We start from the raw sequence: 23,732 nt of genomic DNA on the forward strand, positions 1-23,732 counted from the left end.
CTGGCAGCCTCTAGCTACTGGTTTTTTGAATTTGCAGTCTATAAAAGAGCTGGCTAAAGTCTGTGGAGTCCTACTTCGGGACAGTTTTCCATTCAATCAGATAACAAGTATAATTAAAGCCTTCCAGAGCATGCATTGCTGTATTGCATCTTGTCGAGCAACTTTGCATCCGGTTGCACCATCCCTGCCTTGCGCTAACGGGGCCCTGGAGTCAGGAGAGAAAAAAAGCAGCACACTGGGTGGATATTGTGTCTTACTAAGCTGCTTTATACAGAAACCGAGATTTTAACATGTCAACTTCATTTCTTTTTTGAAAAATGGAAATAAGCAGAGAATATTTTATAGGTTAAAAAAGGTGTTTGAGAAAGAGCATCCATACAGAAGTGGGCTTGTGTGTGTGTGTGTGTGCATGCCTTCGTATTTTTTTTTATGCAGAAATTCTTTTATCTAGGAAAACCAAGGTCTACAAAATCCTGAAAAGCAGCAGTTTTGGGGGCATTTTAATTGATGGTTCCCAGCAAGTGACCCATACAGAAGTGGGCTTGTGTGTGTGTGCATGCTTTCATATTTTTTTTATGCAGAAGCTCTTTTATTTAGGAAAACCAAGGTCAACAAAATCCTGAAAAGCAGCCGTTTTGAAGGCATTTTAATTGATGGTTCCCAGCAAGTGCTGTGCACTTTGCTGAGCTGTATCTGCAGCAAAGGTACCAGCACCCAGAGCCCCCTTGGGAGCTCAGTCCTCTGCCTGCAGATGTATCTGCATCCAAGGGATGCTGAGGACCAGCGCACCCTGTGTAGGCAGGGTTTTCCAGCCTGGGGACCTCTGTAGCCAGAACAGGCTTTTTCTTTACCTGAAAGGCAGTGTTTTCTGCAGATGTATAACGTGGTGCATGAGGATTGGGGCTGTCCTGTCTCAGAGAGGAAAGGAGGCACCCGCTGGGGCTCTCCACCCACAATTTAAGTGTGGGGTGTCCCTGGTGTGAGGATGTTGTGAAAGAGAGAGAAGTTAGAGTTGCTGCCAGGACCGATGTCGGTGGGTTTCCTTCCCAGATCACCACGAGCATCACCTACCTCAAGTCCCCTACACCCTGCTGTAGATAAGTAGGTGTTTCCACGCAGGTCTCCCTCATGTTCTTCTCTGCCTGCTCCATCCAGCCCGGACCAGCACACAGCTTGAGAGGTTTGCCCTCCTCAGAGCAAGTGTAGAGCACGTGGTTGGGCTTTCTTTGGAGATGGTCAGCATGCGGGCTGGCACAGGAGTTTGCTGATGTGCTGAGACCGGGGCATCCCCGGCTGTAGGAGGAGCTGAGCCAACATGACAGTAGCTCTTTCTGTGAGTCCTTCCCCAGGGCAGGAAGCTCAGGGAGACATTGGCATGTCCTGCCTGTGGCTCATCTCCAGAGCTTCCCTGCCCTCACTTCTGCCAAGGATTGTATGTGGCTTTTGCCTAGGCAGAGATTTTGGCATCTGGCTAGGGGGTTAGGGCACCCCGACGTACAGCTTGGGAACGCCTGCATAAGTAGAAGCTGTTGTATCCCCAGCAGCAGAGTTGTTTCTCCTGTGATGAAGGTGCAGTATCATCTGCAGGTCCCTTTCTGTCCCTGCCTGGCTGTGTACCTGCGGTGGGAAACCTGTGCTGGTGTGATGAGAGGGTTCTCAGATCTCCTGCAAAGCCACCGATGGGTGGAATAAACAAACCTGCACCCGCCGGGGCGTGTGGGGCTGCAGCTGCACAGAATGTGTGGAGGTGTTGTCTGGTTTTGTTCAGTATTGAAAGCAGAGAGCGTTAGAGATGTTCTTCTTGGCCATCGTTACTTGATGGGGACCTTGGCCCCACTGGCAGGAAAGATATCCATCCTCCTTTTCCTCCTCCAAAAGGAGCACAGCTAAGGGCGGGGAGGAATGCAGAGCGTGCAGGATGAGTTGTGCCCCTTTACTGAGTGAGGAATTTGTGTGATCCCACCAGGACACACCAAAAAAAACTCGCAAGGAGCCCCGCACCTCCCTCCCATTAACACCCGTGGCACCGACCTGCCGAGCCCCGTCGGGTCCGACTTCAAGCCAATTAAGGGTGAAGCGCCAGCCTGGGCGCACCCTGCTGCTGACATCCCCGAGCAGTGGGGGGCCGCAGGTGCCATATGTACTGCAAAGAGAAAAAAAAAAAGAAAAAAAAGAAAAAAAAGACAAAAAAAAGCGTGCGGCACTTCAACGCGCCTGGGCTCTGCGTCTCAGCTTTCATTCTGAATTCTCTTCCCCGTATGAAGGCAGAGCTCTTGCGCGATTCAAAGTTTTTTTTTTGTGGTTTATTTTTGGGAAGAGAAAAGGAGGGGGGTGAGGAAGATAATGTAATTCGGTGATGCCATTTGCATCCCAGACAGATGATGAGTCGCTCTGGCTAGCAGCTTAACCCTATTATGCAACGCTGGGACCGTGACTTTATTAAATAATAATACAAATTATTTTAATATCGAGCCCCTTTGACTTTGCAACTTCCTCGTATAGCTACGCTGCCAATGTGAATGAAATTTCATAGCTAAGGAATATAAAACAGAGCAAATGGCGTCCAGAAATCACAGCACTGGGGTGGACGTTAAAGAACACGCTGTGTGTACTTGCGGAGATGATAACATTATAGCAATAGGAAAAATCCCAGCGCAGCCGCTTATTTCAGTAATAGCTCAGTGTGAGTGTGACCTGGGAGAGTCTAGACAGATTCACAAGGCTTTGATAGAATAAAGTAATAAAAGTCAAGAAAAAAAAAAAAAAGACAACCCTGGGGCTTGAGGGGATTTTTATTTAATTCTTAGCACTTTGCTAGATCTCTAGAATTTAATGTAGAGTTTAATAGAGAGGTTTAATTCAGAAAATGAGGGGCAAGTTGCCTCTGGTGAGGACTGCTTGCCCGGGCGTAGCAAAGCCCCGCCGCGGCACGGCCAAGGGAGGATTTGCTGGTGCAGGAGAGATGCAAGTGTGGAGTCCAGAGCCTGGCAAAGGGTTCGGATATCCCAAACACTTCCCAATTGTACCCTCTGTTTCTCAACATCCCACGCCGAAGACCCCACGGAGAAGTTAAATTAGCACACTGCAATCTGCTACCAAAACTTTGATTTATTTTCTGAAAGGGAAGATACTTTTGGAAGTGTGTGAATTTGGTGGGGGCCGGGGGAGGGGGAATTACCTTTCTAATAGCAAACCGAGGGCTGCCCAGACCCCTCGCGGTGCTTTGCCGTTGTGTGCTCCGTGGAGCTACACCAAAAGACCTGCTTTTGATGTGGACTTTTGCATACCTAACGAGAGTATACGCGCTTAAAGAATTAACATGCACCAGAAAAGCTACCTAATGATGGGGCAGTGTTATTATCTGGCGTGCGGCAGCGTGGCGGGACGATAACTATTTATTTACTCTTTGTGGATAATGTTCTGTTATTTTCTAGTCTTTGGCAATAGCAAGAGAGCATCTGATATATACAATATTGGTGTGTATCCAATTGTTTGCGAACATCCCAAGTTTTGAAACATGGTTGTGAGAGAGGAATATAAGCTTAAGCTTGAAAGGCTAAAAAGCAGAAAGCCCCACACGTAAATGCCATTATGCACTTAATGAGGCAGGGTTTAAAAAAAAAAAAAAAATCAGCCACACAAGTTGGTTTTATCAAAGAAAATGTATAAATAACAACCAGTGATTCAAACTGCCTCACAAAGGGAAAAGCAGGGACGGGAAGCTAGCACTTCACTTGTGGCATTCAGATAATAGTATTTACTACACTAATCTTTTGGACTTAGCAATTGACAATCAATATATTATTATCAACAAGCGTTAACGCAAACAAAAAGCTTCCATTTCTTTTTTAACCGTGTTCCCCTAAGTCCCTTAAATTTAATTAAAACTGGACAGCTCTCCCTCTAGTACAAATTAGAGTTAAAATCATATTAAATATTTGTTCTACGGGAAAACAAAAGTGTCAGCTTGTGCTACCAGGTTTGGCTGCCTTTTTTTTTTCCCCCTTTTTTTTTTTTTTTTTTACACACAGAGGGGAAAAAAAAGAATACCAGCTACTCAAAGTTAAAATAAAGTCTCTCTCCCTCCCTCCCTGTCTCCCAAGACTACTGTCTATAACATGTTGTTCCTTATAGAAAGTGGGATATGGTGGCATTTGCTTGATTAACTTGCTCGACAAAAGTGACAGCTGCTGTGGGTGCATGTAGCTAAGCTGCACAGCGCAGTTCCGCCTTTGTACATCTGTCAGCAAAAAAGGAGGAATAAAGAGTGAAAAGAGACAAATTGGTCCCAAAAGGCAATCCATTCAACTCAGGAGGTTTGCTCTATTCAAGCACTCGCTGGGAATCTCAAGTGCTAGGTAGCTTATTCAATTTCATTCATTCTTTAGAATGAGCCCACAAGTGTTTAATTTCTTATTCTGTTGAATAAAAAGGGGGAGCTTTTTTTTTTTATTGGAAGCATTAATTGTAAGACTAGCTGATCAATGCCTGTGATATTAACTCATTGCTTATTTTCTGGTTAGCTGTGTGCTCTTAGATCCGCAGCCGTTAAACTTCATTTCTGTAACCTGGGCTGTGTCACACCAATTTCTCTGCTTCCAGGCGTGCTCAGAGGTGCAATATGTGGTCCCCTGAGCCTTGGCCCCCACAAAGCTTGGGGGAATGGGCCAAATCCTTGGCAGGTGTAAATCGAGAGAGTCACTGGTTTATTATTGATGCCACCCGTGGCCACGGCCGGGATACAACCGAGCCAGATGCTCTTTGCCTGGGGCGCTGAGCCCCTGACCCCGCTGCAGGTTTGGCCCCCTGCACCAGAGGAGGTTTTGTAGCTCAAAATTCTGGTCCCTCAGTGGGGGAGGGAGAGCCCATAAGCAGGGAATTGTGGAGCGATAGCAAGCACAGAGGATGGTTTTTGTTGAGTAGTGGGATGAAAAGTTGATGAAGGCATGGGATGGGGATTGCTGCGTGGGCAGGTCTCTGCTTGCCATCCAGAAAATGTGTGCTTGCAGGGGAGAGATGTGCCTCTTCCATCTTTGGCGTGTGGCAGGTCTGTCCCCATCTCTTCGTCAACGCTGGGGACCAGAGCTATGTGTGTGCCTGAGGGGCCACAGCTCTTTGCCCGCCTCATCTGTGCCATGTCCTCCTCCGGGTCCACCTCCGTGTATCTTAGCTCAAGAGCTTCAGACAGACTTGTGTCACCAAGGTCCTGTCCCTGCTATTTCCTCACCCTCCCGGCTGTGGGTCAGCCTGGAGGAAGGCACGTCACCTTCTGCAGCAGGATCAAACTGGGATCACATACACTGCTGTGTATGTTCAGACTTGCTGGCAACATCTCTTTTTTTTTTTTTTTTTTTTTTTTTTTTTTTTAAGAAGAGTTGGAAACTGCATTGGCCATGAGGGTCTGTGCTTTGTTCTTACTGTTTTTACCAAGTTTTTGTAATTGTAATGACCACCTGGGATCAACAGTGAAAGAAACATTGAGAGAAGGTGGAGAGGAAGAACTTGGTGGCCACTGAAGACCAGAAGGACAAGAGTGGTCCTTCCATGACTGCTGTTGAGAAGCCTGGGCTTTGGGTCGCAGGCCTGCAGCCAGCTTCGCAGGCACAAACCTGGCTGTGTGTGCGCACGGGGCACACCATGAGCAAAGGCAGGAGAATGCATGGTCCTGTGGACAACCAGACTTCACCAGCAGAGCTCCTGCTCCCATTCACCCAGCAGATCTTCACCCAACGCTGGCAGCTGCGTGAGCAGAGCGGGTCCCCAGAAAGCACGGTCCTGAGCTGCTGCGGCTGCATCCCTACCTTCCCAAGGAGACATCACCTGCCGAGGGGAGGTGAATGCATGTGACAATGCTGGACACCGAATTTGATCTCAAGAGCCACCCAGGATGGGGATGGAGATGGCTTGGTCGGCTGTCACGTACTGCCAGCAGTTGTAAATCAGCACAGCCCCACTGTGCTTCCCATCAGCTGAGCTCCTGGCCCGTCGGAGGGGGACGCAAACACCAGATACAAAGAGTCGGTAATTTTTGAATTCTTTTTTTTTAATTTTTTTTTTCCCCTGGCTGATCGAGTCGCTTTGAGAGAGGGCTGCTGCCTGAGGGAAGGTTCCGTTGTCTTTTGAGAAATGAAATTTACAGTCAGCCCTTTCCTCAATCTCTTCCCACCTCTGTGGTCCCCTCACTCGGGGACGCTGCGGAGGCGGCCACCCGGTGCCCAGTCCCTCACCTTTGAAACACCTTGAATTCAAGGGTTCATTTCAAAGCTGCCTTTCAGCATTTCAAAACAAGTCCGTGTCCTGGACAAAGAGAGGGAGGCAGCCGGCGTTGGGAGCCTCCTTGTGCAGTGTGTGTCACAGTTTTAAATAGATTTGCCCTGCTTGGATTGGTTCTGGTTGGAAAGCGAGTACTGAAATGAGAGGTCATAGGGGAGAGTTACTATGGTAATTGAGTAGTATCACCAGTAGTTTTGCTCTTATGAGCATTAAAGCACATAATAATGGACAAACAACAGTGGTTAAAGCAAGCAGGTAGGATTACTATGTTCTTTTGTCAGAAGTATATAATGTCTTGTAGTCAGTTTTAAAGACTTCTCAACCCCCAAATCCACCCAGCAGTCACCTGCTGAGTAATTTTGTATGCCTAATCTCTAGCCCTTAACTACAAGCTTTCTGCTAATTTGAGGCAAATGGGTATTTTTGACACTAAATAGGGCAGTAAAGAATCCCTGACCTAGAAAAACTCCATTCCAAGGCACTGAGAGCAGAAAAATATTCTTTCAGCATCCTTGTGAGACCTTTGGAATGACATAAAATAGCTTTGACTAAACTGTGCTGCAGCCTTCGATTAATGGTTTGCAGAAACTTGCTGAACATCCCTACTACAACTTCCCCCATAAAACTTGTCACTTCAGATTGCCATCAGCCACCACAACAATAATCATTTCATGCCTATTGCTAATTGCAAGCACAGCTGAGGCTCAGCGGGGTGCTCTTGCACAGTCCCAGGCCTTTATACCAGCCTCAATCTGTTGTATGGCACTTGTTCACACACAAAAAAACTACCAGTAAAGGCAGAAAGAGGCAGAGTCACAGGTTTCTTGTAATCCCTCTGCTACCCTGCTGACAACCCAGCCCTATAAGCATTCCTGGTTTTGTCCCACTCTTTACAAAAGCTGAAGTGACCTTAAGCTACTAGTATGTAAGCTTTTGAATGAAGAATACAGCTCCTTCAGGTGCCTTAAGAAGCAGTGTTGCATCTGGCTTACGAGATTCTGTTTGCAGCACCCCTGGGGTGAGCTGTGGCTTCCTGTAACATGTAAAATATGAGTGTGAACTCAAGGTTCATGGCAAGGAACAGGAGGTCATGCTTCCATTCAGCTCACACCAAAGAAGACGGGGGTTTGCAGATGTTCCTGGGTATGTGTAATGACACCACCTCCCGGAAAGCGCAGGAACACAGCACAGGGCTTTTTTTTTTTTGATAAAATATGCCACACTCAGTGTGTAACTTGCAGATTTATTCATATCAATTTTTGCAATTTATGTATTCAGAGATAAACTTGCTATTTCAGCAACTTATTGATCATGCTTTTGCATTCAAAAAAAAAAAAGGCCCGTGGTGGAGGGGGGCGAGGGGGAATGGGACATGAAAGCTTCTTGCTTGAGCTGGTTGTGGTGTTGCATGGGCAGCCGTGGAAGCCCACCCCTCAGCATGCTTCAGCTCCTCTAATGCCTGTCCAGGAGCATCCCAGCCAGCCCAAGGCCCACCTCATCTCCCAGGGTAGCACCTAGCAATGGGGGTCACTGTGAAAGGCAGAGGGGCAACAGGAAAACTGACCTTAAAGAGGGATTAAATCCCTGGCTGTGCAAATATAGTATCTACTTGCTGTTGCTGGGCTCTGAGAGCATCTGAAGAGCGTCTGTTTGCATTTTCTCTGCTCTTAGCCAGGCCACACCGCACAGCAGGCCACAGCATGCCCCTGTGGGAGACCTTGTCCCTTCCCTGCTGACATCCCAAGGGATGGGCGGCATCCATCAGGACGCACCCTCCATAGCCATCCTTCATCCCTTGCCCCCAGACCACGTGTAAATTGTCCTCTGAGTGGTGGACAGGGGTGCCAGTTAGCACCAGTAATGTGTCTGTGCAACAGCCAGTTCTGTGTGGAGTTGGGGACCCTGGGCCTGGGAGCATCCATGAGGTCTACTCGTTCTTCACAGCCAGCTGGGAGGAGTTTTGAGCTTTTGAGTTTTGAGCTTAGCTGGCCCTGGGGCTACAGAAAAGTGCCTGAAATATGTTGCAGCCCCATGGCAAGGCCCCAAAGTTCAGCATTTGGGCTGTGCCCTCTGCACCTTGTGTGTGAGGATAAGCTGTGGGGCTGGAGCTGGAGCCCTGAGGAACCCTGCATCCTCGGTGTGCTCCCCACCGCCCCTCGGGGAGCAGCAGCCCCACATGGGGAGAGGGAAGGTGGCCGGTGTCCTGACAGGACCACACTGCGCTCTTTTGTCTGAAATCATCACGTTTCCGTTTCGGAGCATTTGGCTTTGTTGTTGTTTTTTTAATAATATAATCATATGCAAATGTTATCTTCTTTGGTAGGTTAGTCATGAATCAGAGGGCTTGTGCGTCTTATAGCACATCAACACTAGTGATAGCTAAAGGGAACATTTAATTTATGGGCTAACTTATTTTTATGAATATGCAGGGCTTAAATTCAGCAGTTGGTGTGTGCTCTATGAAGTGACGTGACGGTTTTGTGTATCAAGATCAATGAATTAGACTTTGTCTTTTTTTTTTTTTCCATCATGAAGCAGAAAGTCTTTGGAGTAACTTAGCTTTGAGAAAGAGAGCTCCTTTCATGCCGCCGAGCAGCACGCCTGGCTGAGCCCTTGTCGGCCACGGCTCCAGAGGAGAGGGGTACAAATTGTATTTATTTGGCTGGGAGGTGTTTGTGGCTCCCCAGAATCCAGCGTGTTGGAGTGCCTACCAGAAACACAGCAAAATGTTTAATTTAGCTAATCTGAAGGTCTCGCAGCAGCAAAGTCACCCTGCTGATAACTTCCAGGCAGAGGTTAGCATTTCTGGTTTGGATCCGTACAGCCGTGTAGGTGTGCGTGGCACGGGACAGACAGAAATGGCAGGACTTGCTCCCAGCTGGGACTTCTCCTCTCATTTAGAGGTGACAAACACCTGGCAGATCGTTATGTGGAAGATGAGAGGCAGCAGTGGAAGGGAGAGGGTCTGCATTGTAACACAGGGCGACTTTGTTCCTCCGTGGGTTTTGATTTAAAGAGGTGGTGGAGGGAGGCATTTGGGTGACCTGGGCATCCCTGTGCCAGCGCAGCCCTGGGTCACAGCTAATGTCACTGAAGAGCTTGATTCATTAAGCATGTTGATTGCATAAAAGTTGCATTATAAACATTAATGGCTTCTCTCTGTTTGGCCCATGTGGGCCCCCAGATCCCCCAGTGACAGCAGTTGCATTGTGCCACCCACCCTGAGCTGGATGCTGTGTGTCTGGAGAGGTTTTCCTGGCACCCACAGGCAGCCAGGGCTCTCTGGGGAATATCCAGGGTTATTCCCCAGAGATAAGGAATGGAAGGGATTGGAAGGTATAAAGGGAGGGATGGGAAGTCTGAGGGATTGGAAGGTATAAAGACCCACCAGACCTTCACATCTATTCTTTTGGTCAGGCCTACACCAGCCAACCAGGGTTGACTCACAGTTCAGCCCCAGTTGGACATCAGGGACTGCAGGTGACAGCTAAAATTATCTGAGTTTGATTTCTGTTATGGAGAAAGCTCCTGCTTTCCTACCTGAATTAGTTTCATTTGACATCTCAGCACCTGTCAGGTCTCCATCCTGGAGATGAAGGGGCAGCAGGAATCTCTGTTGTACAAGGCATAAGCATCGAGCACGAGATCACCACGTGCCATTTCTTTGTTGACTCTTCCATCCCTTTATTTCCTCCGTTTTACTAAGTCGGGGTGTAGAAATTGAAGCATGAGAACATCTATCTCCATTGAAGTTGGGGGTGGGGGGGAACATGTCTAACATGCATGACTAACCTCTGGGTTCTGTACCGTGTTTAGCCCACGGTTTTGTGCTGCTGGGCAGGTTTAGCTTGGACTCAATCATTTGCTTTGGTCAGCCTGGTGCCAGCTCACACACTTGGCTTGTGGGCTCTCCAGGACAGCGGTGCCTGCGGGCCCCAGTGCTGCCAGCTTAACCCCTTCCCAGTGACAGCTTCTGGTGTCGGGGCAGTGCCAGGCACCAGCCACCAGCTGGTGTTGAAAAGTTGGGGGTAACAATTCACCGGCCTCGGTTTTGCAGTTGCAGGATATTCTGTTGTCTTCAGTCACTGGCAGCTTCAGCCAGGAGAGGGAACGAGGGCACGTTTCTGTGCCAGACCCGTGCCCGAAGGCGCAGGGAAGAGAGGCAGCAACACCCGAGTCGGACCGGTGCGAGGGTTGGGAGGGGGCTGCATTTCATACTAACCTGGATGGCCCTTGAATGTGATTTTTATAAACCGGTGCAGTGGTTTTTGTGGGTTTTTTTTTTTTTTCCCCTTTAACTGGTTCTAGATTAATTGCAGCTGGTCTGCAGGGCAGGGTTTGATTTCTGTGTGAGAGAGAAGGGTGTGACTGCACACAGAGGCGCGATGGGTTTCTGTACGCAGACCACTTTGTAATCAACCCTTGTGCTGAGCGCCGGGGGGAGGATTTTGTGATTCCACCCCCCTCTCCCAACGCAGCCCAGCTTTTCCTTCTCTCGAGGGCTGGCTGCTCGTCTGCGTGGCGTCAGACGTGCCATGCCAGCCCTGCGTGAGCAGGGCGCTGATCCACAGCCCACCGGAGCCTTCCTGCACTGCGGGGCTGCCAGGCTGCTGCCACACAGCTGCAAGCCTTTTTTTTATGTTTCACAGACGAGCAGCAAAAATGTCAGCCCCTGGAGGGGGCCCTGTGAGTTCAAGCAGCTTGAAACAAGCTCGTTTGTTTGCTGCTTTTCCATCTTTCATAATTGTGAGAGTGAAACCAAAGCATTTCCCCGGGCAGGCGCCCGTAGGTGCTCGCCCCAGCATCCTCACCCGCAGCCAAACCTTGTCCCGCACCAGCCTCCCCTCCGCTCGCCGTCAGGGACCCCAGGCTCGCCCCGCGGCTGGTTGTGTTTGAATTTCAAGACGGTAAGTAGCTTGAGTGGGGGCCTGACACACTTAAAGGCAGGACTGTGCTCTCACTGGGGGGTGGGAATGGGTTAAAGAATGGTTTGGGCCAAACGCACACCGCTGCCGGCAAGTCCCGTCAACGGCAAAAATCAGATTATAGAAACCTTGCTGGTGGCCATTACCCCTCCTAGTAAGTTTGTTGTTGTTATTTTATAAATTTAAAAGCTCGTGCATGGAAATGCTGTGTAAAGAGGGTGCCTGTCTCCCCTCTGAGTCTGTCACATCCCGGGAAGGGTCGGTGCTGGGAGCAGCCTGTGACTCGGGGCACGGCCCCAGCGTGGTTGCTGGAGAAGTCCTGTCTCTCTTGCAGCAATGGTACACCAGCTCGATGAATGTTGTCTGCACCTGGCTGACGGACCGCATGGACCTGCAGCTTCACATTTACCAACTGAAAACTCTCATTAGGATAGTAAAGGTAATTGTCTGATGTGGTTTTGATACCACCTCGCTGTGGGAAGGAGCGTGCGTGTGTGGCCTGCACATGTGTGGCCTGTTCTCTTAGGCAAACTGTCACCAGCAAATGAATTAAGCCATTCATTACATTCTTAAAAATTAAGATACTTGTGGGCATGGCAGGTAGCAAAGGATAAACAGGAACTTGAAACGCATATAAAATGCAAAATGCAGGTGTGTAAATAAGAACAAAGTGGCTGCTTGCATAAAAAAAGGGAAACTATTGCTATTCACCTGGTCTGCACAAGAAGCACACCAAAATTAGCCTTTTTGTGGACACACACATTGATCACACCAACGAACTCCAGTGTTAAAATGGGTTAAATCAAACCAAAAGTTTTTAACACCGTTTTAATAGCAACATTTAAGCCCAGCTATGGCTTGTGATTATTGTCAGAATACAAATGAGGATTGTTCTCATAGTTAATTGAAGTTGTTTCTTTTACAATGGGTGTATATAATCAACTCTAAGAGATCACAAAGGTGAGATAACATACCCTGAAAGTAACATTTTTTTCCTTGAGTGCACGTGTATGTGTATATGTGTGTGTGTGTGCGTGCCTTGGACTAATGATAATTATTTCAGTGTGAAATCGCAGTGGTTTACATGAAATAATAAGATCACAGAAGGGGGTAAATATATTTTTGATCATTTTAGGTTCTATCTAATGCTTTTTGGTCTAGTATTTTATAATGTTTATGGTCTTGTGTGCAGTGAACACATTGAAGGCATGAATAAATTAAAACTGAAATGTATTAAATGTGCTTTTCATAAGTGAAAACAACAGGCACAGACAAATTATTTCTACTTGTCAGCTAGCTGAGGAAAGCTTTCTTCCTTGTGCTTTATTTATACCAATATTACACTCAGAAGCAGCTACAAGAAATCCAAGGACTTTCTGAAATAGCAGAACAGTAAATAGTTCCACCCAGAGCACAGAGCAGAATTAAATGAACTACAAGGCCAGAGTTTTATCTCACAGTTGTTAAGTTTTTAAACATAAATTCAAATGAGAGATATTGATCGTATTAACAAGGGAAATATAGCTAACTATGGAAATACAACCCCGGGTTCAGAATTAGGGGAAGAAAGAGAGATTTAAGAGACACATGCCATGTGCTTATGTTTATACATCAACAATTTTTCCCGGTAGCCTGGACTTAGTTCATTTAATCCCAGTAGTGTAGGTGGGATTATTTAATACAGAGCATTCCGGGAACATGTAATCACGTCTGCAGGTATGAGCGATGAGCGTTCTGCTGCGTGAAGAAAAATAACTGATGTTTCAGGAAGAGAAATGCACCCAGAAACAAGGGAAGTTAGTTGGGGCAGAGCCCCTGTCTGTTGCTTCGATGTCTTTTTAGACCCCAACCTGCCGTACCCAAAGCTCCCCTGAGTAGCCCCCAGTACATCCCAGCTTTGAAGGCTTTATCACAGCCCAGCCCCCCCTGCGAGCGCTGGAGTCACAGAGCTGTGATTTCTTGCTCCAGGCACCCTAAAGGGACTTCTGCCATGGCAAACAGTGGCAGGCAGAGACACATCCCCTGTGGTCTCTGTGCTGCCCAGGGCAATGCAAAACACCTGAAGGGTTGGGATTTCCCCAGCATCCCAGCCTCTTCCAGTAGTGGACCCAAACCCCGGGGAAATGGGGGCACGGGATGACTCCTGGGGAGTGAACTGCTGTTGGCTCTGACCCCGTGCTGTCTCCTCCTCCCTCTGTGCCTCTCCCCACTTCAGAAAACGTACCGGGATTTCCGATTGCAAGGCGTGCTGGACTCCACTTTAAACAACAAAACCTACGAGACCATCCGGAACCGGCTGACGGTAGAGGAGGCCACGGCGTCGGTCAGCGAAGGCGGAGGGCTCCAGGGGATCACCATGAAGGACAGCGATGAGGAAGACGAAGAGGACGACTAGGGAAGCTGGCCCGGAGGACCGGCTGGGGGTCGCCTGGTATCCGTGCATGTACCTCGTCTGTAACTCAGTTAGCCACATTAGGAATTTTTAATGTCAGCTCTAAATGCCCATGAGAAGTTTACCAATACAAATGCCATGTTAGCTGTGTGGTAATAAGATTAGCACCTCTCTTTGATTCATCGGTTTCCTAATTTCATATCTATATGTTCATAAGCAATATGGAGCACCATTGTTTAATACTGTTAATGGAAAAAACTACATAGAAAACATGCTAGGTGTGTCCCTGTTATAATTAAAGTTTAAACAATGCTTCATTAATGTACTGTATATACATTGATGGTAAATTGTTGTGAAGATGAGTGAATCGAGTCCTTTCATTTCTTTGTTTCTCTTCTGTGGATGCCAACTGCTTAAAATTAATAATAAAAAAAAAAAACAGCTTTGTTTTTAAAAGAAGAACGAAGCAATTACAAATGATTTTTTTTGTTCTCTCTGTTCATTTAAAAACCAGAAAACAAACAAACCCAGACAGCCGTTTGAATCACTCTGCATCCTTGTTAATGTACCAGGCTCTTCCCTTCAATATGCAGTTAACTCCATAGAGGCTACGTCCCAAAGGATTAGTCATTCTAATTGCCACACCAGATTAATCCTATCATTATGGATATATCATGCCACATTACAAGTCCAAAGCAGTTGTTTTATGTTGACGTTTGCTCCTCTAAATGTTACATTTTTGTTTAAATTTCAAATAACCGTGTATGTACAAAGACAACTTTAATTACAATCTTAGACTATACAAATGTGTTTATAATAATATATTGAATATTTATTTCGGTAGATTGTAACCATAATTTACAATTCCTCTGTTTCACAATGGTTTTTATATATGTCATGTACATTGCATTTTGACCAGTAACTGCATGTCCATCAGTCCCCCCTCCAGAGCTTTTCTTTTCTGTGTAAAATAGTGATCCATCTTGCTTTTTTTGCCTTATACAAGCCGACAGTTGTAAAAGTGTGAGAACTGTGGCTTCTCAATAAATAACTATTCAGATGTCCTAAGAATAAATTATGGAGTCTTTTTATGTCTGCCTTAGAAAAAAAACAATAAATTACAAGCTGAGATGTAAGAGCCCCCACCTCTCAGAATAAAGGCATTTTCTTTTCTCATGGGTGTTTTTACAGTTTATTAATTAAGAAGATGGTTTCTTGATTTGCTCCCAAAGGTCAGGGTGGGACCAGAGTGACTATTCCCCAGGTGCAAGCGCATTTCTGGTGTCACCTCCACTGTTTTTTCCACTGTTACCTGCTCTCTACATCCTGTGATCTGTCTCTGGATGTCTAATTGGTGGTCTGCTTTGGAATAGCCTCTGTTGATACATGGGCATCAGCCTTACCCAACACTTACCTTCCACCGAAAGTCTGGTTTGATGGAAAACATGTTGGGTTGGAAGTTTTCTGAGAGGTTCTGCAGCCACTCCCTCCCAGCAGCCAATTCAAACCCAAAATGACTCCTGCTAGCCTGGGTTTCAGTCATTTGAGACAGAAACAAGTCCTGATGTCCTTCACCCCCACAAGCACAGCAACCTGTTGCCACCTTGGGGAACAAGGACAAATGTTCTCAAACCACAAATAAAAGATGGACAATTGTTCAGAAAAAGTCATTCCTGACATAATGAACTGTTAAACTAAACCATCTTCCAGTGCCCAAGAGCTATGAGACACTCCCTGAATTTATGGGAGGAGGGGACCTCTGGGAACAGCCTGTGAAGGGGGTGTTGAGTCCCAAATGGGGCTGGGATAATGATGGAGCCTGAAGCACATTCACCTGGAATGATGGATTTTTGGGTCCCTTCCCTCTGTGGCAGAGATATTCTCTAGTCCCATCTAGACAGCCATACCCTACACATTCACCACCCACCTACCCACGGTGACTTGTGTACACCACCTCCCTTGAAATAGAGATATTAGCAGGGTCTTTAGGAGTGGGTGGTAGGCATGCACGTTTATCACCATTTATGTCTTATGCACTAGGATAGACAAGTTTTGAAACCTGACTGTAGCCCAGCAGACCACTTCTTGGGTTTTGTCTTGCTCCATGATGCTGGCAGAGGGAAGCATTGCCAGGAAAAGCCACCTGTGAGAACTTAGGCAGGAACGTGGCCTTGTGGCCACTGACTCAGGAAGCTCCTCCCCCTTCTTACTCACCCTCCAGCTGTGCAAATACTTGGTCCTAAATCACCAGAGGAACCGAGGTGACAGTAGAGTGTTTAAGTCATAGAGAGTCCACCAAAACCTGTTCAGGTGCTTCTGCAGGTCTGTCACTGGGATGCGTACAAAAGCCATCAACGTCTTCACTGTTACGCTTGGAGTCTTCAGTCACACCCTGAAGCCCTCACACGACTTGCCTGACAAAACAAGTCTCACAAGACATAAAGTAATGAACAAACTGGAAGCACCACCTGGTCCTTCCTTTCTAGGTGGCTGAGATCCACTTGAGACCCATACACATACTGATACATACCTGTGCTCATGTCCTCTTCATCCTCTCCCTCAGCTGTCCCAAATACGAAGGGCAACAGCTCCAAGAGGAGGCACTGGGAAAGCCTTACCTGGGGTGGTCACCAAACTGGTAGGAAAGAGCACTGGGGGAGACCCGCATTTGTAGCTCTGATCCCAGTCAAGCAGAGCAGAGCTGGAGAAACAGCTTGATTCTACTCCGGAACTCTGGAACTGTCTCCCTCTTTTTTTTTTTTTTTAACATGAAATATTTATTGGATAAAAACACAGCCCACTTCCACCTGCCACCTTTCAAAACAGTGAGCCCTGCTCAGTTTTTTGAATGAAAGAGAGTGGGCGCAGCCTTCGGGAGATGATCCTTGGCTGTGCATCACTAACACACATAGGTGCCTTCCCGAAACGGCGGTGATGGACACCCTTGCCTGAGTTCCTCTGTCATGAGCAATGACCCTATAGCCTGTGACAGCTTTTCCCATGTCCTCAAACCCCAGTAAAGCACCTCAGAGACTCCCTAACAACACACACCAAGAATATGTCAGGCTTGACCACGCATTCAAACCAAGGAAGCAATAGCCAGCTAACTTCTTTTAAGGAGTTTGGCCCCAAACGATGAGCTTCAAGTTACAGACTTTAGTGTGAGAGGGGAGAACAACTCCAGTACGAGCAATTCTACAAACCAGGATTTAACCTCCCACTCCAGAGCCCACAGTCTGAGCAAAGGAGCACATTGTACCCTGGTCCCCACTGCCTTTAACCCTGCACGTGGTTACGTGGGTGCTGGCACCCAACCCTCTCCTGTATGGGTGCTGGACCACAGTAGAAGGAGCAAGAAGCGCCAGCTTGGGTTAGTCCTGCAGAAATGCTGAATCCAAAACGGTTTGGTTTTGTCTGAAAAACATAAATCTGGGTTTAAAGCCCTCCTGGCCACAGACTACACTTTGGACAGGACTCAGGCTCCTGCAGAGCAAAGCTACAGCTCAGGCAGCATCTCGAAGGGCTTGCTGATGGATGGGAGCACTCTGGCAAACCCAGCCGAGGAACTCAAAGGTTTTTGCTTCAACCCATTGCTGGAACGGAACGAGCTCCAACAGTCAAAGGACTTTCTGCCAGTACAACTGCACCTAGATGAAGAATCTGCCAGTACAGTTATGTCAATCAGTTTTGGGGAAAGAGGAAAATTTCACTCCTCTGCCAGCAAAATTTTAAATGATAGATCAGGCCAAAACTTCTCTCATATTTACAGGGAAGTCCAGCGAAAATATCCTTTTTTTGACAGACTTACTTAAAGCATGTGGCATGGAGACTGAAAATGCTATCAACTATTTGACTGACAAGTGTCAGCAGCTGTTCATCCAATTTGTTTTATATTTCAGCAACTAACAGATTCTTTCCCCTCTGCTGTAATGCATGTCTCCTGGCCCATAGGCATCTTAGAAATTGCTTTTCTGCCTCTCTAGTGACCAAAATGTCAAAAATATTAGAAGACAATTTGTGTTCAGAAGCATAAACAGGCACGCAGCAAAGCAAGGATGATTTTGTCAATGTTCAGGCTGTGTTCTTTTTAAAAAAGTCACAGCAAACCTAAGGCAAAAATTACTTCTCTAAGCTTTAAAAGAAAAAGCTAAAGCAAACAAAGCGCCCCATAAATCAGCCCAGGTTAAACCATCAACTACCAAGTGAAAAATCACTCATCTAACAGCCAACCAAACCGCAGCTGAGCCCGTATTTCAACCTCTGCACTAAGCCCATGAAGTTCACAACTCTGCATTACCACCACCATCACCAATGTTTGTCCAAAAACCTGCTCTGTGGTGTCACCATCCAACAGAGCCACCGCTGCATCAAGCTGAGTCCAGCGAGGAGAGACCCTTAGGCATCCACAAAACCCAGCCTTCTTCATCTTAAGTCTAGCAACGCTTTCAGAAACTCATTGATCCTTGATTGCTTATAATATAAGTTACACTCATTGCAGTTGCCACCCATTTGGAACTTGCTGGACTAAAAATCCTATGTGACATCCCTCTGGTGAGCTGTATTCAGCCGTATTTCCTTTATTCAAGCACCTTTAGGCTCTCGAGCTAAACCTGAAGTGATATTTTCCTCAGCCTTTCTAAAAGATACATATTCCATTTCGAGTTGTAAATCTGCATTTGTTGTAACTATGCAAAATATGGGAGAAAAAAAGTGCAGAGATTATATGCAATCTGCCAGCAGAGTTGTGTGCCATGAGGAAAATGCCTCACAGGTCAAAACAAAGAAAAACACTGAGCAACAAATTAGTTGCAGGCAGTAGCTAATATGGAGATCAAAAGATTAAAATCAACATGCAACGATGAAATCACTGGAATAATAGGAGCACTTAAGAAGATTAAGTCAATAACAGAGTCCAGTAGTACAAAAATAAGATTTTGATTATACTGTAAAATTTGATATTGGGAGAGCAAAAGCAATTACAACCACGACATGCTTCACTCTCCCCGCCTTAGACCATCTTGGCTCATTTCCTATGCAAGGAATACAGTTGTTGAAATAAACAGAAATGTTATGACTCGAGTGCTCGATCCAAAAAACAAACCAGGTGGTCAGATCAGATTGGGGACTGACAAGACGGGGTCTGTAAAACCAGGACTTGTTGCGGATCCTGGAGGATACGACAGCTGGGGGGAACAAAGGCCACACCGTTTAGGACCGTGTTCGGCAGAGCGAGCTCCACGAGCAGCCCATCTCGGGGGGCTGTCCCAGGCTGTCAGCTGGAGAGGGGAGGAAGGAGGAGAGGAATAGCTCAAAGGCTTGAAGTGAATCCCGTGGTGAACTCTGATAACAGGGAAGAGGTTTTTGCTATCTAGCTAAACCAGCAAAGATTGCAGGTTTGGCTTTGCAACATACATCAGAGGCAGAGCACATGGCAGTCTCCAAGCTCATCTGGACCCACATAAGGGAGAGAGACATGTCCTAGGGTCATGTTCAGCAGTGCTGGGGGTCATCCAGTAGCACAGCCCAATAGGGATGGAAAGGATGACCCGCCAAGGGGCAGCTAACGCTCACCACAACAGATCTACCCTTGGTCAACCCAGGTGTATAAGCAGGAAGAGGCAAGCTAGTCCCTCCAATACGCACGGGACACCAGCCTCATCCACACACTGCAGAGCCAAAGGTCCATAGCTCCCCCAAGGAGAAACTGTCACCCTGGCAGGAACCTCCTCACCCGTGAAGTCTCAGAGCCCTTGGTGGGTTCTGCGATGCTCTGCATTTGGTAAGGAAGAGCCCAAGCCTCTCCCCTGCTCCCCAGAGCTGATGACTCGCCTGGGCTTTTCTCTAAATTGCTTTTTCAGCAGCACCAACTCTGCCCCCGCCCCCAGCCCAAAATCACAAGCTAGTCTCATAATTAAATCAAATAAATAAATTATCAGCTATTTTTACAGAATTTGTGGGTGTTCTTGAACATTCAGGGAATACTTGGGTCGTGCATTGAAGATTTTTCCTGCAATAACAAGGTCTGGATTTTTAGTTTGGGCTCTGACTGCTGGGAGGATTTTTAGTGGTTCCTCCAGATCATGTTTTCTGGAGTAAAACTGGCACTTTTTTGTGCCCAAGTGGCAAAGCAGGATATTCACCAGTCAACCTGGGAGTCCTGTCTGGCTCTCTCCAACTCAGCCACCACAACCAAGGACAAGGATGCTGCAGCCCAGCAGGTCCCACATGGTCCAGAGGAAGAAGGTAACATACTGCCATCCACCGTCACCTTGTTCCTCACAGCCCATGGAGTCCTGCTCTGCAGCAGATGGGGACATCAGCGACAACAGTTTGAAAACAAGGGCATGTACAAATCTCAAACAACATAACGTGGCATGGCCAGAAAGATTGGTCAACACCGAGTGGGGAGCGAGTTGCAAGAAGAGGGTGGAAGGATTGGCTTTGGAAAGATTGTTATTGCATTCGATTTTTTCCATTGAAAAAGCAAGTAACTTTGAAAATTAGATGTTTTTCTCTCATTAAGGGGAGAAGAATTCAAAACACGTGGGGTTTGTCCCACTTATTTTTTTGGCCATCCTTCTTTCAAGCAAAAAAGGGAAGGAACAGGAACACAAAACTGAAGTGGGCTTCCACCCATTTTCACTGCTTTTTGCTCCTTTTTCTGAAACGTTTTCAGTAGGAAAGTGAGAACAAGGCCATCCCCCCATTATATTCTCCTTCTCTACTTCCTCCCACCTTTTCTCTTAAATAGAAAATAAATAAGGGGGGAAAAAAACCACAAAACCAGAAAAATTTTAAAGCTCCCACTCTTTCAAAGTGAAGAAGTACAACATTTCAAAACATTAGGAAGGGGCATCTTTCAGTTCCAGCATTCAGAAATGATATGCAGCATTGCTCCATTACTGCAACGTGGAGAATGACTATTTCTGACAAGAAGGATGGAGAACAGCAGGTCACCCCTTCAACAATTTCTTGCTTGCCTTAGTGGCCAGGTTGGCTTTGGACATGGTGTGGACTCGGCCAACTCCTCAATTGTCTCCTGAGCCAGACCGGTCTCGCACCAGGAACTAGACTTCACCCAAGATGTCTCTCTCCACTCCTCGCAGGCAGGCAGTGTTTTTGGGGCATAAAGCCTGGCTGAGATCAAGCCGTTAGTTACCATTCCTGTTGACAGGCAAACTAGAATAGGCTCTGGCTCACTTTCTCCGAGCTGCGGAAGGAGGAATGAGCCGAGAAAAGAGTTCATTCAATTGCTTCTGTTTGGCAGCTCTGCAGGACTCTCCGCATAGACAGAAAGATGTGGCAAGTGAGGAGTTGCCATTTTTAGAATTACATAAGCCAGTTTGATTGCCATCGAGGCACTCTGTGCAGCTCCTGCCACAGTGCCCTGCCGGTTGCTCTGCAGTGGGGCTAGATTTCAAACAGCTCCAGGAGCACATCAGATACCAGCTCTTAAAATTAGACTCAGGTTAAAAAATGCTGATGTTACCCCTGCCATCACTGACAAAGTCAATCAGCACAGTCATGCCTGGACTCTGGGCCAGTGCACTTCCAAAATTCCACTAACCACATTTGCTCTGGGACCTATGCAGTGCTCCAAAAAACCTAGCTCCCCAGTAGTGTTTCATTATGCCAAAAAAAAAACAAACCTAAATAAAATAAATTAAAATTATCTGCCTACATATATTCAGTAATGTGGCAAAACTCAGTGAACGGGCTGATAAAAGAGTCTAGGGGGACTCAACACCTGCTGCAACCAAGGTGGCCTTATCTTACACTGCCCCTACCTCATGGAGAGTCATGGCCGTCTTCACTGGGTGACATGACAGCGTCACCCCTCCAACCCCAAGGGCCCTGCAGGATGAGAGGGATGGTCTGTGGGGGCCAAGGCATTGGTACTGCTCCTGTTACACAAGGTACCATAGTTTCAAAGGGGTAACAGGAAGCAGTCAAATGGATAACAACCCTCTCTTCACCCCAACCCCAAACTTTGCTATCCTGATTTGCCCCATTTATCACTTGCTAATTTGTCCAAAAAGCATGTCTGACCACCGCAAACGAAACTTTGGTTGGGGCCATCCCTGAGCAGTGCTCTGAGGGCGTAATCACTGCCTTTCACCAAGGCAGACCCAAATCCAGCACGGTGGGGCCAGGGCAGCACCCCAGCCCAGCTCTCCCCCCAGCCCAGCTCTCCCCCCAGCCCAGCTCCCCTCCCAGCCCGACCCTGGGCCCCTCTATCGCACCTTGCACCAGCCACAACGCTACATCAGAAGCTGCCCCCACGGCTCACAAAAGGCAGCTTCTTCCTAATTGCCTGCACCGGTGGCTTGCCCGGTCGTCCATCACCTTCTGCTATTAACGAAAGAAATAAAAAAAAAAAAAAAAAAAAAAAAAAAAAGGAAAAAAAAACCATATAAGCAAGCAAAGCAGCATAGAAATCAAAGCCACCATTTCAGAGAGATCGAAGCATAATGCTAATAACTTTCGGCAGCTTCCACTGTGGAGTTTAAGCAGCTGCCAAGTTAAATAACTAGGAGGATCCTAAGTTATCTCCCAGTGGACCATAAATGCTCAGCGCCGACTGCCCGGGCTGCCGGCGGCCCGAGGGGTGCGGGGAGCCGAGCCGGGCCGGGCCTGCGGGGCCCTGCGCTCCCCGCCCGGCCGGGGCCCACCCGGGACGCCCCCCCTGGGACCCCCTCACCGAGCGGGTCTCCTTGTCGGGGGGCGAAAGGGAAACCCCCGCCCGTTTTCGATGTCAGCGGCCGGGGAGCGTTTGGGGCCGGGGCTACCGGGCGCGTACGGGACCCACGGACGCGAAGGGGCGTTGGATGAGCCCCGTGGCGAACCCGGCGTGTTCGTGGGGGTGGCCGGGCCGTCCCGCCTGACCCGGGACCGCAGTCGTTTTTCTAAGAGGGCAGCTGCGCAAAAATACCCGCAAGAGCGATCGCGTCCGCGTTGCCGAGAGGTTTTGCGGCGTGCCGCCTTCCAGGGAAAAAAATCCGCAAACCATTTCTCCTCTCCAAACGCCGGGGGTGGGACGGGGGTGGGGGGTGAAGGATTAAAACCCCACGGGAGAACAGCCTCCACGGGAAAGGCGGAAAGCGGCGCCGAGCCGGGACCCCCGCAGCCCGCCCGACGTGCAGCCGCTCCTGCCTCCTTTTCCAAAGCCGCTCCGGGCCACCTCGACACCCCCCTCCGCCCCCAAAACCCGCCAGCCCCGTCGAAGGCTCCCGGTATGAAGAGGGGGCGAAGGCAGGGCGGTGGGCAGGGCGGCGGGCAGGGCGGCGTGGCGGGGGCAGCTGTCTCAAAGTCAGTCATTTGTAATACGCTTGCCGGAACGGCAGAAGTGGAATCGATAGAGACAGCCTCCAGCTGTGCTTAAACCTGCGATTTCAATTAAAATACTGAGCTCCGATGCCCGGCCCTGAGCTGGGATCATAAAGCACAAGGCGTGCGGTACCCCCGGCTCCTCACCGGCCGGGAAGCACGGCACAGCCAAGGCCGGGAGCCGGTACCCGGCCTCGGGCTCCGCGGGAAGGAGGGAGTCCCGGGGATGCTGCACGGGGGTCCCCGCCGCCGCTCCTCGCCCCCGGGACCGGAGCAAGGCGGTGGGTGCGGAGGGACGAGCAGGGAACCGTCCCCTCGGCCCGGGAGGGAAGGAGAGACCCGGCCCAGAGAACACCCCGGCAAGGACGAGGGCGGCGTGGGGAAGCTGGCAGTGAGCTCCCGGCCCCGGCTCCGCAGCCCTCTTTTATCCTGCCCGAAATCATCTCGTTTACAGAAAATATTTGTTTGCACTATTAGTTGGTACTGGAGTTAATTACTCAACGTGTGAGCGGGGAGTAATATGGATAAAAGCAGCCCCAGTGTTTATTGTGTGGGTGAGCTGTTGAGCGGTGCTTGAATAAACTGCAATTAGGGTTAGATAGAGATTAATTAACATGTGAGTGGCAAGGTGTAAAATAGTTCCCAACCCTCCACTCAGTATAATCTGCAGGCGAAGGAAAAGAAGTTTGTGGAGGCTAATTAAATACTTTGCTAAAGCCGGCGAGCCCCGGGAGCGAGCGGAGCCCCGCCGCCGCCTGCCCCGCCGCTCGCTGCCCGGCGGAGACGCGGGCTGGGCGGGCAGCACGGCTCGGCTC

At 48.2% G+C, this 23,732-nt stretch overlaps 1 protein-coding gene across 1 annotated transcript in view; it reads left to right on the top strand.

Moving 5' to 3' along the window:
* The window catches only part of CADPS (Ca++-dependent secretion activator), a 350,522-nt gene extending 335,756 nt beyond the window's left edge, over positions 1-14,766 (top strand). The window contains exons 31-32 of the mRNA XM_014946638.1: positions 11,533-11,637; positions 13,414-14,766. Coding sequence (XP_014802124.1) covers positions 11,533-11,637; positions 13,414-13,593 — 285 coding nt within the window. The 3' untranslated portion in view covers positions 13,594-14,766. The remainder of the gene's footprint in view (positions 1-11,532; positions 11,638-13,413) is intronic.
* Positions 14,767-23,732: the final 8,966 nt, after the last annotated feature.

Source organism: Calidris pugnax, unplaced genomic scaffold (genome assembly GCF_001431845.1).
Source record: "Calidris pugnax isolate Ruff unplaced genomic scaffold, ASM143184v1 scaffold81, whole genome shotgun sequence".
Lineage (NCBI taxonomy): Eukaryota > Metazoa > Chordata > Aves > Charadriiformes > Scolopacidae > Calidris > Calidris pugnax.